At 47.4% G+C, this 17143-nt stretch overlaps 1 protein-coding gene across 3 annotated transcripts in view; it reads right to left on the bottom strand.

The window, feature by feature from the left end:
- LRRK1 (leucine rich repeat kinase 1) overlaps positions 1 to 17143 on the bottom strand; it is a 118254-nt gene that overhangs the window by 34157 nt on the left and 66954 nt on the right. For all 3 annotated transcript variants that reach the window (XM_006182666.3, XM_032469382.1, XM_032469383.1), the window contains exons 7-15: positions 14070 to 14296; positions 13288 to 13415; positions 13017 to 13180; positions 12034 to 12171; positions 10255 to 10367; positions 9114 to 9190; positions 3100 to 3229; positions 2364 to 2476; positions 1735 to 1949 (exon numbers count right to left, since the gene is read on the bottom strand). In XM_006182666.3, coding sequence (XP_006182728.2) covers positions 1735 to 1949; positions 2364 to 2476; positions 3100 to 3229; positions 9114 to 9190; positions 10255 to 10367; positions 12034 to 12171; positions 13017 to 13180; positions 13288 to 13415; positions 14070 to 14296 — 1305 coding nt within the window. The remainder of the gene's footprint in view (positions 1 to 1734; positions 1950 to 2363; positions 2477 to 3099; positions 3230 to 9113; positions 9191 to 10254; positions 10368 to 12033; positions 12172 to 13016; positions 13181 to 13287; positions 13416 to 14069; positions 14297 to 17143) is intronic.

The raw sequence follows: 17143 nt of genomic DNA, 5'->3' as shown, positions 1-17143 counted from the left end.
GGCCAAGGAGACAGGCCTCCGAACTCTGCAGGTCAGAGGGCGGTGCCCACCAAGGATGATGGGAAACGGCCCTGACATGAGAATCTAACAAAAGATCAGCTGTTGGGCTGCCGGGAAAGGCTGTGTAAGTGGTGGTTTCTCTATCGTTCTGTGAGGTCAGAGCCTGGCCCAAGCAGCCAGAGCTGCAGTTTTCTGTGGCAAAGAATCGTTTCCACGATGCTGCAGTTTGGCCTCCAAGACACAGCATGCTGACCTGCTTTTTTTGGTCTAAAGATGAAAATGGACAGCTGTTCTAAACTGGCTGAAGGCCCAGCCACACAGAGAGAGTTATGGGGCTCAGCGTTCACAAGATTGGGCGGTTGTCCGTCAATGAAAGGGGTGGGGGAAACTTGAATGATGGCAGAAAGGAAGTGGAGGGGACTGAAGGTCAGGGAAAATGGAAATACTAATTCACCCCTCAGGCCTTGGACAACTATTTGCTAAAGAACAGCTGGAAGAAAGCGACACTGAATAATTGCTTTAAAAAGCAGGAGAGCGGGGAGGATATTGCTCAAGCGGCAGAGCGCATGCTTGGCAGGGCACTGGGGTCCTGGGTTCAATCCCTAGCACCTCCTCTAAAAACAAACAAACAAACAAACAAACAAACCAAATTACCCCCTCCAAAAAAATTGAAAACAAGCCAAATAAAGGAGAGAATCCAGAGATTCTGGTTACTTTTGAGAATCTTTGGACATGGGTTAGCTAGATTCACCTCTGGGGTGTTCTGGGTGGGGAGGCAGGGCTGGTATTAAGTATTTGACTGTTCTCACCCTAACAGGCAGGTCTCCATTCTTTAGGGAACTAGTTCAAGAGTCTGTGTTAAAATACACATTTAGCTTAAATGCCTAATGACTCGAGCTGGATTTCCCTGACTTGGAAAGTGATTTTGTGTGAGAGACAGCAACAGAGCTGGTCTCCATTCTGCCCTGTGCTGGAGGCTATGCGGGAAATCTTGCAGCCTCTGGCCTCAGGGCCCCTGGATTTTCCACAAACCAGTCTCCTGGCATCCCTGGGTGGCTATGGGTGCCCTCAAATACGGCAGCAGTTAATTAAGGGAGGCATCATTGGCCCGTGTTCATTCCCTGTGCTTGGAGAAACAGCCAAAGACCCCATGTTATCTTATATCCCACCAGGCTCTTTTCTCTGATTCAAGTGCAAGACCATTTTCATCTTCATTTGTCTCATGCCAAATGGAAAAACAGGATGCTTCATAGGTTCACTGAAGGATTCATTTAAAATAGGTCTTAAAGACCAGACTTGTCAGAACATGGGGTGAGAGCAGGCGTCGAGGAGGACACAGTGCTGTTCATTCCAGCCTTCCTGTTAGGGGCAGGGGTTGGCTGTCTCACTCCTACAGTGGTGGTTCATTCTTAGCCCTTTAGGGTCAGGGATGGGGAGGCCTGGGCATTGCTGTCTTGAAAAGCTGATCCAAGAAATCTAACCGCCAGCCAGGGTTAAGAACAACTGGCTCAGAGCCTCACCTTTGCTGTAACAGGAAAGCTACATGGACATGTTAGGAAATTATTCACTGCCCTTGCCAGGACCTGGTTTGAAACAGCACCCAGGGACCCCTGCAAATATACTGGTTCTCAGATACCGGGCTGCGAAAATCCCATGCTTTCCGGAGAGGAGGGAGAAGGGGACCCCTGGAAGCTCCCTCCCACCCCCAGGGACTGCACGCCGACCGTCCTTGACCTTGGCTCTCGAGCCAGCCGGCCTCTGGAGCTCCCACTTGGTGGTCCTGATGGTGGCTTCGCCGTGCACCACCTGGGGGGCCCTCCCCGTCTGTAAGATCTCCAGGAGGGTGGACTTGCCCTGGCGCGGAGGACCCACGATGATCATTTTCATCAGTTTACACTTCTCTGCTTTCCGCAGCTGAGCCCGCAGGTAAGACAGCACTGCTTTGGGGCCTGTGCAAAATCACAGGGGGTGGGGGGAGAGGATGCTGCTGACATGCAGGTGGGCTCACATTCACAGCTCTTGGGAAACAGAGTCCTACCTGGAAGGAACATTTTCTGTGTATTCTGATGGGATGAGTTGAGACTATTGGGTCTGATGGAGGGAAACTGATACGATTCACCCAAAAAGTGAAGTCTAGAAGTTAAAGACCTAAAGGGGCATCTCTGCTGCCTGTGGGGTCATAGATAGTTTTATCATGTGGTCAGTTGCAGGACAACAATCCGCAGCAACTACTGTGTCCTAGCATCTCCACAAACATGGCAGCTGGAGGCGGGCTCCACGGGTCCCCTGGCTGTTTCCACCCCGGGTCCTGAACAATGGGCCTTGAGAGTCTTTCCAAGGAGGTGACGCTTAGGGAGGCCTACCTTCCTTTCTGATCTCCGCTGGCACGTTGCTGATGCTCAGCTCTTCAATGTCCAACTGCCAGAGGTTGCTCAGCCGCCCCAGCTCAGGAGGGAGCTCTCGGAGGCCAGGATTGCTGAGGGCACATACACAGCGGCCCATCAGCCTCCGTGGCCGGCAGCGGGGGCCCCGACAGCCCGCACCCCAGGCCCAACATCTTGGGCCCTGATTTCAAGTATTTCCATTTACATACTATTCCAAAAGCCTTTCTCCCTGGAAAGCCAGAGGTACAAACGGCAACTCTGTCTGCTGCACACCCCCATGGCTTAGAACTGGGTCCCTTCCTCCAACTTTCCCAACTCTTCTGTTAATTACACACTGCCATAAAGATGATCACTATCTCTTCTCAAAAAAGGATACGTGACCTGAATTATTTTCTGTTTTCATCACTTTTGCACACTGTCTCGACCCCCAGGCAGTGTCGGCCAGTGGGCACTCAGTCAGTGAAGGGACGAGTGACTCAGCAGTTCTCATTATAAGTGAGGGAAATAGCAAAGAAGGCATCACTGCACCACTTCTCCCGCCTTCCCTTCCTCCACCTCTTTGACTTAGCTCGGTTCTGAAAATCCTACTGCTGCTTCCTTGGGACACAGATGGCTTCTTTCTCCCTGGCTTCTGTGTCCTCAGATGGTTTACACAAGGACACCCTGCCTCCCTGGGCCAGAAGGGCCAGTGCGAGCGCTCTGGCTGCGTACTCACTTCCCCAAGTAGAGTTCTGACAAGCTCTTGAGCAGGCAAACTGAGGGAGGGACCGCGTCCAGGTGATTGTCATTCAGACAAAGGACTTCTAAAGACTCACTCAGGAAGGCTGGAAATTCAAGCATACACGCTGCAAAGAAATGGCAAAGCACAATGTACGTTTGAAAATAATTCTGGACCATCACAGCCTGGAGGCCAGGAGAGTGTACACACCGGTGCAAACCCTGGAGGGCATTCTGGCAAGTCCATCAGCATAAGATGCTCATTGCATCGACCCAGGGATTCTAATTCTAGGAAACGGTCCTACAGACATCCTAGCACGTGTGGCAAAGATGTGAGAACAAGTGGTACACTGTTTGTAGCAGCCATGGTAGAAGACAGCTTATACGTCCCCCCACAAGGAGCTGGTTAAATGAGCAGAGGGATAAAATGGAAAGATTACAAAGCCTGGGGCAGGTCTACACATATGGGTATGAAGTGATTCTCAAGAGCCATTGGTGAAAAAAAAAAAAAGCTGTTGGTGAATCAAAAAAGCAAGGTATGAAATCAAGTATCTAGAAGGCTTGGTTTGTGTATCACAAAACATGTGCAGACATGTGAGCAAACGCCCCCTCATGCATTTATGTATGTTAGTCATGTGTGCACACCACGCATGTATATCACACGAAGTCACGTGCGTAGACACATATGTGCACGTGCCTATGCTACAAGTTACGTGCCTGGGCACACGCCACACATGCGCACATGCATGCATGTTATATGAAGCTTTGTGCCTGCACACGTGGTGTGTGATGTTACAAGCACACGTACACATACCACCCAGGCACACCTGCATGTATACGTCTCACGTGCTATTATAGGCATGTGTATACACACTGCACAGGCACATATATGTGTATTATGTTACAATGTGTGTCAGACACAAGCACAATTGTTACCAGAGGCACATGAAATTCCACAGATGTCTCTGGAGAAGGGAGTGACTAGGAGACTGAATATTCACTCCACACCCTTTGGTACTGTTCAAAAATTTGTTTACCGTGAACATGTAGGTAATATACTTCTTCAATCAAAAAAAAGCCAGTTAACTGAAAAATAATAATATGGGCTCAATTTTTATGCCTCCTAAGATGGCATTCTCTGAAAAACAAGCCAATTCTCTCATATCTAAGTGATTTCATTCATGAGGCTAATTATGAGATTACTATTAAAATCATGTCACATCAGCTGTTTCCATGGCACCGGAGTGTGTGAGTTGAGAAAGACTGTGGGCTCGGAAACGCACACATACCGATGGGAATCAGAGGTTTGGATTTCAGCAGAATCTCTGAAGTGCCTTATCCTCCCTCCGAAGGCAGGGAGAAGGCGGTGGGCTAGCACATCCCCAAGGGTCCCTTTTAGCTTGAATTCAAGATAAAACTGGCCTCAAAGCCCTCTCGTTTGGTTCTCTGCCAGACACATGAGATAGGGAGGCTAGGATTCCTCTGTTGGGCTGAGACAATGTTCCGCTGCCCTTGATCACAGCTCCCCTCTTAACTCTGACTTTTCTCCACACATGTAGCCGCAGTCTCAATGGTAACGGGGTAACCTGGCATCAGAGAACATTTTGGGAGAGATGATAACAGAATACTGGTATCAGCGCCTGGAAAATCTGCCCAGCTAGCGCCAGGTGAATGGGACTCAACGCAGTGGCCTCTATGGAAGTAAACGGGCAACACATTTTTACAGACAGCTTTGTACTAGGCTTTGTTCTGTAAGAAACTATTCAAAAAGGGTTTTTTTTTTTTTTGTAGGCATAAGTTAGAGAGATTTTTATTTTGTTTTCTCCATATGATATCTGAAACAGGCTACTTCCAGTTTGGAAAATTCCTCCCAAATATTCCCACCAGAAATACATGAAAGAAATTTTCCCAAAGCTAAGATTGTTTAATGTATTTCTCATGTATTATTGGATAATTTAAAAAAATCTGTTCACTCTGATTATAACTTGGTTGAACAGGGTAGCCTATTTTTAAAAAATTTTAATTGAAGTATAGTCAGTTACAATGTGTCAATTTCTGGTGTACAGCATAACGTCCCAGTCATGGACCTGGAGATCATCATTTTAAGGGAAGTCAGCCAGAAAGAGAAAGAAAAATACCATACGATATCACTCACATGTGGAATCTAAAAAAGAGAAAGAGAAAAAAGAGAATTCTAATGAACTCATCTACAAAGCAGAAACAGACACCCAGATGTAGTAAACAATCTTATGGTTACTGGGGGAAAGGGGGTGAGAAGGTATAAATTTGGGAGTTTGGGATTTGCAAATGATAACCATTATATATAAAAATGGATAAAAATCAAACTTCCTCTGTATAGCACAGGGAACTATATTCAATATCTTGTAACAACCTTTAATGAAAAAGAATATGAAAACAAATATACGTTTCTATATGCGTGACTGGGGCGCTATGCTGTGCACCAGAAAGGCTGCTTCTTTTTTTTTTTTTTTTTTTAATGGAAAAGAATGAATGATCACCTTCAGCTTTCTTCCCAGAGGACCTGTTCGGAACACGTGGGCTCTGTGCTTTCCAGTTTTTACATTTCACCTCGGTGTTTATGAAGCTCCTTAAGTAACAGATGGGTGGACTAAGGCACTCACACTGCAAACAGAGGCAACACCTGTCACAGACCTCCTGGCCCAGAATGGAAACTCTGGAAACTGGGCTGGGCAGAGCACAGCTCGAAGTATTTATGAGCTGTAATTATTTATTCATAAGTTATTTACGACTGGGCTGGCCTGAATTTTACCGTAAAAACGGCCGTCCAAATTATTTTTGGACAAGGCCACTGCCCCAACACGACTACTTGAATGTACATAAATCCACTTGGCATTTTACTACCCATCTGCAAACAAGTTATCTTTTATAGATAATCCTTTGCCCGAGGGTCAACAGCCTGAGAGAATAAACCCACTGAGAAAAAGCGTTCACAGCGGGCTTCCTCCTTTTCACCGGGTGTGGCCTCAGCTTTCTAGACGAAATTGAAAAATCAAGAGGCTTCTGTCAAGTGCCAACAGCACACCCCACCTCTGCCAGGGAAACTCACAGAGGTGTGGCTCCCACTAGGTCTAGACACGCGCCTGTGGGCCACCAGCAAAGCCATTTTGCAGAACATGGACACGTGTTCTGATCACGCTTTTCACTGTGTGCCTTTGGCCTTCCACTCTGGTGGTTTCACAAGAAAGTGGCTGGTTCCGTGGGGTGTTGGGTTCACCTCCTTCTAGACTGGAGACACCTTTCTAGTCCCCAAACCTACAGTGATGGCAGTGCGGCCAGATCTCTAGAAGCAACTTTTTCCCACCCATCATCCCATTTGGGCATCAATGAGAAAGAAGTGTTTGTTTCGCCTTCCTTCCAAGTGAAATCCCTATGTCTGGACTCAAGTTCCAAAGTCTTAAGGCCCTTTGTTTCCAAAAAGGATCAGTTATGAAATTCCAAATTGCATTTCACTAGCAGCGAGATTCAGGGCGTTTCTGTTTTTTTCTGGGCCATCTGGACTGCCTTTCCTGTGAACTGTTTGTATCCATAGCGCACTTTTTTGCCCATTGGGTTGACTTTAAAACAAAAAATCAATTTGTAAGCCATCTTTGTATATTAGGGACTTAAGCCAATTTGTGTTGTAATGATTTGTGTTGCAAATATTCCTTCTTGGTCTGTTTGCACCATGACTTTGTCTGTGATGCTTTTACTGAACAAAGCTTTTCCATTTTTAAAAAGCCCCAAGAGTTTCGTCTTTTTTTTTTTTTTAAATGACTTCTGGATTTCCCACCTAGCTTTTAAAGGTCCCAAATTATACATCTATTCTCTTAAATGTTCTTTACTTTTCCTTTTACGTTTCCAGCTGCCATCCACGTGGAAACGTTTGTAACTGATATAAGGTAGAGCATCTGGTGTTCCTTTTTTCCCTTCCAGCTGGATAAGCAGTTATACCAACACTATTTATTAAAACAACAAAATGTTCTTGTCCCACTAGGTTGAAATGCCACCTCTGTCATATGCTAAATTCCTTGACTTCCTTAGGTCTGTTTTGGGACACTTCTCTGTTCCACTGATGGTGTGTTGCTTTTTCAATCATATGTAAACACATTCATATGTGACTAATACATAAAAATGTATTCTATGTATACACAGCAGCTCATCAGAAAAGGGCAACAGGTGAGCAGACAATGAAGCTCACTTCCTGCAAATGTGTCTTGGCCTCTGTGTCATTTCTTGTTCTCACCTCCCACCATCTAGACTGAAAGAGTACTTGTCAACACAGATCGACCAAGCTGCAGAAAAAGTCGTACTACACTTCAGGTGACCCAAATACTGGTCCCTGTTCTCTGAGACAGTGTCCTGGGGGACACCTCTGTGAGTGATACTGACTTTAGAACTCCTGGCTTTCAGGTTCAAAAGGAGGGCTGGTGGTTGAACTTGAGGGACAGGTTGGCACCTCCCCCTGGATCTTACGGAAGATAATGAACAAACAGAACTACTTTCTAGAAATGTTCTCCGCTGAACTGGCCTGGTTTTGTGACCAGTACAAAGACTCTAAAAAAAGGTTGTTTCTGATGAGTTTAGAGGAAGACCCCAAGCCCCTGAGGAATCTCAGCCCAGCTGGGACAGCCTGCAGGACCGAGGGTGGCTGTGTTTCCACGTGGACCTCACAAGGTGCCACAGTGTGTCAGGAAGGACTTGAGAACACTGCCCCCGGGGCTCCAGTGCTGGATCCCACAGTGTGGCTGAAATAAGTCTGGCTCTTCTGAGCAGCCCGAGACCACATCAGTCGACCCCTGTGCTGCAGACTAAGTTGTGTCTCCCCAAATCCACATGTCAAAACCCTGACCCCCAGTGTGATGGCATTCAGAGATGGGGTCTTCGGGAGGTGCTATGTTTAGATGAGGTTATGAGGATGGGGCCCCCATGATGGGGTTAGTGACCATGTAAGCCAGAGAGCTAGCTCTCTCTCTCTCCTTCCCCCCACCCCACCCCCTGGGCCCCATCATATGAGAACACAGCAAGAAGACAGTCATCTGCAAGCCAGGAAGACAGCCCTCACCAGAAACTGACCAAGCTGGTACCCTGATCTCAGACTTCCAGCCACAGAACAGCAAGAAAGTGTATTTCTGTTGTTTAACCACCTAATTCAGATCTAGAAGAAAATATCACACAATTGAATGCAGATTTTTATCCACAAAGAGTTTTAGTGTTTAGAAATGATAGGACCTACCATTGAGGTTTATAAGACTTAATTTGGATGCAAATCTGTTTTTTAAAACACTCTTTTTAGGAACTTGAGACTTGACATCTGGCATTTGAGTTTAATACAAACTAATGCTTGCATTTGAAAGAGATTTTTTGACTTTATTTCTAAATGCCAGAAGCTCTGAAATGCCTTGATGGAAGGTGTTGAACTACTGGCCTATTGTACAAAGAAATGTTATGTTGTTGTAAAAAGATTTACTATAAAGTCCCATAAAATAATATGGTGTTAAGTTGTGAGTGAAAATTATTTGGAAACGTTGACTGATTTTTATGCCTGTTAATACACTGTAAGAAGCACAGAAGTGTAGTTTTGTTTCAGTAGTCTTGCCTGGCCAGTGGTACTTCGTGATGGAAGCCTGAATTGGAGACCCTCTGGGAGACTTAGTTTCCTCATCGGCAAAATGGGGGACCACAGTCTATACCTCACGCTGTGATGGTTAAGGGGAGACTGGTTAAGGGGAGACTGATATACCTAAGTTATCCAGGGCAGCACACATCTATCCACCTTACCTACTAGTCTTACTGGACTGCAAACAGGAGAGGGGCTTTCAGGACACATGCAGGTCATACGTGTGACGCGGGTCATGGGCTCACTATTTCCAGGGTTTTGAGTCAAGCATGGACATCTCTGGCATTCCCATGGGGCATGGCAGGGAAAAGCCCAACAGGAGGGCCACCTCCCTGCAGGGGAGCAGGGACAGGGGCCGCCACCCACACACACACCTGTCTCCGTCCCTGAGCGCTGGCGGCCTCTGGTGGTGAAAAAGGAAATACGCTTTGTTTTAAGTCCATCTTCATTTCTGTAGAGGGGAAAAAGTCAAAATTTGAGGGAAGCATGGCAAAGACACGACCATTTTGGCCGTGACTATACAATACCACTCAGAGAGAAGGGAGAACATCTCTTCACCTGGGCATCTGGACCCCTGGACCCCTGGAGCCCACAGCGGACGTGTAAGTGTGAACAGCCACTGCTTGTTAATTGCACCAGTTAGGCTCAGAGTCTTTTGGGAACGAAACATGCAGAGAAGGTGTCCTAACCCTGGCATGACTGGTGGTTTCCATTCCTGAGCTTTTCCATTTCAGGCAGGTGCAAGCATTTCTGGGAAGAATGCCCATTCCCGTGGCTGTTAGGCTCCTGGGGAGTCCTTGCAGGGTGTAAGTTCTGCTGAGATGCTGCAGAAGTGGCCTTCAGCAAGTGAGCCAGAGATCTCCAGGGCCCCGAGGGTCTGCTGGGCTCATCCCTGGACTTTTACCTTTTATTAAAAGATCTTGGAGGGTACTTTTAATTCAATCTGTATATATATTGGTTAGTGATTGGCAGAAACTCTTAAACAGAATGACAGGTTAGGCTAACATCAGATTCTCTAGGAGTCCTTAAAAATTAGAAATCGGATGTCACTGTCATGGGCTGAGTTGTGTCCCCTGCCCCCCCAGACTCAAATGTTGAAATCCTAGCCCCCAGTAGCTCAGAATGGGACTGTATTTGGAGATAGGCTCAAAAGAAAGAGGTAATCAAGTTAAAATGAGGTTGGAGGGTGGGCCCTGATCCAATCTGACTGGTGTCCGTATAAGAGGAGGTGATTAGGACACAGACACACACAGGGACGACCAGGTGAGGACACAGGGAGAAGGTGGCCATCTGCCAGCCACCGGAGAGGCTGCAGGAGAAACCAACCCTGCCGTCACTTCATCTCAGAATTCCAGCCTCCATAAGGCGGAGGAATAATGCCTGTTTATAAGCCGCCCGGCCTGGGCCCTTGGTAATGGCCGCCCAGCGGGCTTAGAGAGACACCGTGCCACGGGTCTGCCGCCGGTGGTCACACACACATTTTAGAACCTGCCAGGGACAGAGACCCCTGCTTACCTGCCTAATTGGTTCCTGGAGAGATCGAGGGTTTTGAGCTGTCTGCAGGTCCACTTCTCTTGAGGTGGCAGTGTCACCAGCTGGTTCCCCTGTAACTTCAAGAACATGAGGGCCTAGGACAGAGAGAGAGAGGCAGACAATGTCAAAGTCGAATGGCAGAGGAGGAGCTGAAGCGAAAGGCCAGTTCCCTGGCAAAGGGCGGGCAAACGATTATAACCTAGATTCCAGTGCCTTAAAATTCATGAACTTACACCCAGCAGAGCAGATGGGACAGTTTGAAGAAGATCTTTCCCTCCAGATCAATGGGAGGCAGTTATTCCAGAATGAAAGGAATGCAAGTACTTTCTCAGAATTGAGGCTTATTTAGAGTAAGAATTACTGATGGGCCCATCCTGGGAGCACCTGGGGGCCATGGTGTCACCACAGGAGGAGGGGACAGGATGATGCTGGGCCGGCCCAGGTGGCTCCCTGAACAGGGGCAAGGTGGCAGCAGCGACACCCAGGGTGACCGGCCCCAGTCGTGCGTCCTCTGCCGGCCGGGCATCTGGGATCAGCGGTGTGTGTCCGAGGTGCCCTCGCTGACCGCCTTGGCCCCGGGCCCCGACGGCCGCCACCCACACACAGGCCCTGTGGGAAAACCCAGTCACTGAGGGGACCAGTCTCTACCCTCCACCTTGTAATGTGTTTTTACCTTAATAAGAGTACAGGGGGACGATTATAACCTTCTCTTGAGGGTGTCACCAGGAACACCAACTATCCTGTCCACCTTGGGGGTGGCTCAGAAGGGCGAACAGCCTGCCCCACTTTAAATCCCTGTGTGTCTGTCCCAGCGCCCAGGACTTGATGGTCCTCCTTCCTGAGAACGTGCATGTGGAAGGGGCCTCCACTGCCTTTTAGGGATCCCCGAACGTGAGGACATTGCACCAGGCCTTGGAGGAGAGCTGGCGGCCGGCATGGCAGAAGTGGGGGCCCAGGCCTCTGCTCTCTGCCGGGGGCTACCCGGATGCCTTTGGGGTGAGTGAGAACTGCCCATTCTGGGGCTGGTCTTGGGCACCAGGTGGTGAATAGGATCTATGCTGTGCTTTCAAAGGTTCCCACTGGAGTGGGGAAAACAGACAGAACTGCAAACGACCTAAAGCAAGAAGGCATCCCCAGGCTGGGACACACACATAGAAGGTTCTGGAAAAAGGCACTTTCTTGAATGCATGCCCAGGATGCCCAGTTCTGCCACCTCCGGGGAGGACGGCAGGGATGTGAAGGCCCGGCCCTGCAGAGCTGCCTGGGCTTCGGACTCTGGCAGGTCCGGCAGGCCCAGCCCGGAGCTGGGGAGGGACAGGGCCAGTGAAGGTCAGGCTGAGGGGCTGCTGGGCTGTGCTTACAACTGTCAACATTAAAGCAAGTTTTGGTGGGGAAGGTATAGCTCAGTGGCAGAGCACATGCTTAGCATGCACAAGGTCCTGGGTTCAAACCCCAGTGCCTCCTCTAAAAATAAATAAATAAGTACAACTAACTATCTCCCCAACAAAGAAATTGAAACAATAAAAAAAAGAAAGTTCTGGAGAATAAAAAAGTCATCATCCCAGAGTTTCCATTCTCCACATTTCCTCCCAATCTTTGTGCCCCACCCTGCCTGTTTTTGACAGTTAGCTTTCTTAACTTTTTTTTTCTTTTTTTTTTTGGTCTCAGGAGCCCAGGAGAAGGACAACAGATTTTTCCTGGGATGTGGAATGATTTTCTTACAAAAGCTGAAAATGAGAAAGAGAGTGCTGTGAGACTTACATCCAGCTGAAAAAGTCCCAGGGGAACTTCTTTGAGTGCATTTTCCGAGAAGTCCACGTCCTTAAGGTGGTTCTTCCAAAACACAGCCATTTTGTCCGGTAGAGACTCCAGGGCATTTTTGGATGCTTTGCAACATTTCTAGGAGTTTGATGAGAAAGAGAATGAGACACGAATTTGCTTTTTAAATGTGGGCGTGTCTCCAAGAAAGACTGTTTCCAAATTTGATGTCAAAAATAAAGCCATTCCAACAAGGCTCTGTAATAAATACAGTTCAGTTAATTAAGGGTTTACAAACTCTTTGTCCTGTTTTCCTGTCCCTGCTCCAAGGAAGGGACAGGAATGGTTGCCAGGGTGGCTCACGGTCCTTTCTCTTCGCTCAGGTACATTTGGCTCATTGTCCTTGAAAAAAATAGGACAATTCAGGACCAGGCTCTGGAGAAGAGCTGGTTCCCCACACACATACGGTTAAACTAGAAATGTTAATGCGAGGGGTGGAGACTTTCCATGTTCGTTGTTAAACCCAACAGCAACAAAACACAAATATTCTTTACGCTGTTCCATCTATTTTAATAAGCCAACTTCCCAAGAAGTAAAACCACCATGTAATTGGCAGTGCTTTGGGTGCAGACTATATCTTCTTTTCTTCTTAATTCTTATTTAAATCTGTCCTAGAGGAACCGACCCGCCTTTCTGCACAGAATCCATCCTGTGCCAGATGTGCCGGCCGCAGCTGTGGGAAGCCCTGTGGGTACCACAGTGCGAATCTCAGACCCAGAGCCAGGTGGGCTCTCAGGTGAGTTACTGCCTGAGACCCTCAGCTGCTGGATGCTGAGTGACACTGCTCGTCCATAACATGGGGACCACTCTGCTCCCCAGCATGGCCGCCGATAGGAGGACGTGTGGCCAGAGCGCCGGCAGCTCTATGAGGTGAACGCGGATGCGGGACTGAACGCTCCTTTCACGATTTCCGATAAGATACTCACCAAAGGGCAAGCCCAGGCATCTGGAAACACCTTCAGGTTGTTTCTGGAGACATTCAGACAGCTGAGTGACTTGAAAGAATGAAGGAAAATAGCGGGGAGTTCTGTCAATTTATTGTCAGAGATATCAAGCTCCTGTAGCTTCCGCAAACCAATCCAGTTTGTGGCTAGGGAAAAAAGGAGGAGGAATTGGTTAAAACAAAACAAAACAAAACAAAACCTGAATCAAGAAGGAAATGACAAAGGAAGGCAGGTTACTGGTGAGCAAACCTACCATTTTCTTCTTCAAACAGTTTTTCTAAATAATTTTTGGCAGCTGTCAGTTTTTGAAGTTTTGAGAGGTGCAGGAATCCCGGCGGCAGATGGGACAACTTGTTGCTGGAAATGTCAATTTCGAGGAGCCTGTGGTTGAGGAAGCAGGAAGCCAAGGCATCAGAAGAAAGAGGTAAAGCATCACGGTTACATATTTCCCCATAAATGTGTTCTTTTTCTCCTTGCACAAGGAGAAAGAGTGTGCACTGAAAATGAACAATATGATTTTTACTCCTTGCCTTAACCATCACCAGGTCCTGCGTAGACCAAGAAAATCAAGTTTCTCTTCGATAGATCCTGGTCTCACTGCTTACACCATCTGTCCATGTCCAGGGTCCTGAGGAGTTAATTTTCTCTGAGGCCCTGCCCACTTTCCCTGGCACGGGGACCAAAAGCTGGTGTCTCTGGGGCCCCAGTGCTTCCACCAGCCCCCACCTCTGATGCCTGTGTGCTGGACCAAGTCTGGGCATCTTGGCTGTGTGGCTGCCAGCGAGCCGCAGAAACGTGGGCCAGACAAACCACCCCGCTAGACCTCTCTGCATTCACCTGGAAAGGAGGCGGAGATCTCATGTCCAAGGGCTTGCACAAGGGCAGGTGCATCTTCCTTCTCTTATTTTAGCTAAAAAACTGTTTTCAAAAGCACCAGCTACAATCAAAGAGCACAACTACAGGAGAAGGACCATGCAGGAGGGGATGGCGTGGCAGCCAGGGCTCAGTTCCGGGGGCCGAGGGGCAGGAGCCCACCTGGAGCAGATGATTTCATCTGATGACTGCACGCCGGGCAGCTCCCCCAGGTGGTTGTCCGAGAGGTTCAGCTTCCGGAGGTTGATGAGTCCCCAGGGGATGACCGAGGGGAGGGATGCCAGGCAGTTGGCAGACAGGTCCAGCTCCGTGATCTGGCAGGAGATGTCTATGAGCCAGTCCAGATCCACCCAGGGCAGCTTGAGGTGGGACCAATTCACTCGAAGAGCCTGGGTGTGGGAGAAAGGAGAAAAACGCACACTGGCAGTGAGCACAGGGCCCGTGCAGGCGTGGAATGAAGCAATGATTTATTCAAGTGTGAGTCTGCCAGCTCATCTCGGAGGAGGTACCTATTCCCGCCTGCGCCTGCACCTGGGAAGGTCATCTCTGCAGGGCTCCTGCTACGCACTCTCCAGCCTCTAGAGGGAGCACGTGGGTTTCGTGTCACCTCTTGCAGGGCTGATCACCGTTAGGTAGGCAACACATCAGGAATGGTCCCCGCTCCGTACAGAGGAGACCACCCAAGCTTGGAGGAGCCTCCCCAGACTGGAGAAGAAGGCTGAGACTGGAGAAGAAGGCTGACGTGGGCCTTCTCACCTCCCTTCAGGGCTGTCTTCCCTGTAATTAGAGCAGTTGCCGCCTGCAGCCGCTTCCACCACACTGGGTGCTTTGTGCATGGGCTGCTCCCAGAGTGAGAGGATGAATCTACAGACAATGGCCAGATCATATATCAAAAAGAGAACTTTAATCTATAACCTGCAGCGACCTGCCAGGAATCTAACCCCCTTATCTATAATAAACAGTCCAGGAAGCCAGCCTCGCCAGAAGATGTACTGCAATATCTAGTACCAACCCAGGAAGCTAAACAGTGACTTCTATAACAACTGGCCACAAATGGCCAGGACTTGGCTGATAAGTGACAGCTTCCCTAATTCTGTCCCTGCTTCCAACTTAGACTAACTAGAAGAAAGCCAAATGTACTCTCCCAACCAAGCAGAGGACGCCCCCAACCTTTCTAGTTAGCTACCTCCAGCCTCGCCATCAACAGCCTCCAGATGGGGGCCCCCCTCTTTGGCAGTACAGCTTTCCCATTCTCCTGCCAAAATGCAAGTGACAGTGGATGACTCATTTGCTGGGGCAAGTTCTGAAAAAAAAAATCTCCTTTGCTTTTCTCATATGACTGGGTCAGAAAAGCCAGCAGTCTGCTGGCATACGGTGGTAAAAGAGATCTGTGCAAGAGCAGGGCTCTTCTCTTTTCTTCTTGATTATCGAAGAATCTGGGGCTCAAGTAGGTGTCTGGGGAAAGGAAACTGGCTTATTTGGCTTGTTTCTCTGAAGCATCTGGAAATCCATGTCAGAAAATTAGAGAAACAAAAATAAATGCTTCACTAATGAAAAACTGTAACAACCAGACAGACTGGGAAAGACACCAATAACAGGGGGGTAAATCTGCTTTCAAAATTGGCAGCAACAGGCTGACTTCCTTATCTGGCCACGAGATGGCGATGTGTGCCTGGTCTTTATCTTCTCGACTAACTTGGCTGGGATGCACCAGACAGAGTCTATGACACTTTCTCAAAGCTCTGGTCTTTGAACCAAGGAGATGAGGCACTGTGTCTCTGTCTGTCTGTCCCTCTCTCCATTCCCCTGGATTAAGATGGACAGGTGATGGTATACTGGATTTTGGGTCAAGAGAAAGGCGTTTTAGTTTCAGTTGATTTTTTTCCCCTTAGACCAGTCATGCTATTGCTGTAGGCTTGTTTTTACATTATTACTTCCCCCCAACAATTTTTTATTTTGAAAAATTTCAAAACTACAGAAATGTTGAACTAGGACACAATGCATACCCATTCATACACCCTTCACCCAGATCTGCAAATTGTTAATATGTTGCCACATCTGCTTTCTCTCCTTTTGCTTGACACAAAATACAAACATGTACACACTTTTCATTTTTTTGGCTGAATCATTTGAAAGTAAATTACAGCTATCGGTGGCACTTCACCCCCCCCCCCCCAATATTTCAACATGTATCTCCAAAGAATGAGATTATTTTCCTACCATTCCAAATATTTGACAACCATATATTTATCATTTTCAAGAAATGAAATGAATACAGTATTATCAAATCCACAGTCTATGTTCAAAAATTCCCAAATATGCCAGAAATGTCTTTTATAACTATTTTGTGTCCTGATCCAGGATCCCATCAAGAATCACATGTTGTATTTAGTTGTCATGTTTTCTACTTTCCTTTAATCTGGAAGAGTGTCCTCATGCCTTTTCATGTCTTTTTCAATGCTGGCACTGCAAGTTTTCAAGTCATTGTAGCTGTCTTCTATTTTCTCGATGAGTTCATTAGTGTCCCCTTTATTCTTTTCTTAGATTTAGAAATTTGTTTTTTTTATCTATTTTTATATACAGTGGTTAACATTTGCAAATCTCAAACTCTCTAATTTATCCCTTCCCACCCCCTTTCCCCAATAACATTGTTCACTATGTCTGCGAGTCTATTTCTGTTTTGGAGATGAGTTCATTAGTGTCCTCTTTTTTCTTTTTTCTTTCTTTTTAGATTCTACATATAAGTGATCTCATATGGTATTTTTCTTTCTCTTTCTGTCTTACTTCACTTAGAATGACAATCTCTAGGTCCATCGATGTTGCTACAAATGGCATTAGTTTATTCTTTTTTTATGGCTAAGTAGTATTCTGTTGTATAAATACACCACAGCTTCTTTATCCAGTCACCTGTTGATGGACATTTAGGCTGTTTCCATGTCTTGGCTGTTGTAAATAGTGCTGCTATGAACACTTGCCCCCAGTACTTTTTAACTTTCTGTCTCACTTCTCACTGTCTCTTCCGTGACCTCTGCCTGCCTGCTGCATTCCTGTTGGTGGATATCTTGTGGAGTTAATAATTTGTTCGAGGTGGAAGAAACTGGGGAATGGGCATACTCCCAGAGCAAAGGATTCAAGACCAAGGGGAAATTGCCAATTAAAGCACAGAAACTGCCTGCTCAGAAATGAAACACAGGACTCAGAAAGTGGACCCAATGCTGACATTCACAGGAAGGACA

This window comes from Camelus ferus, chromosome 27 (genome assembly GCF_009834535.1).
Source record: "Camelus ferus isolate YT-003-E chromosome 27, BCGSAC_Cfer_1.0, whole genome shotgun sequence".
NCBI lineage: Eukaryota > Metazoa > Chordata > Mammalia > Artiodactyla > Camelidae > Camelus > Camelus ferus.
The sequence above is the reverse complement of the archived record's forward strand: the minus strand, read 5'-3'. Positions and strand labels throughout refer to the sequence as shown.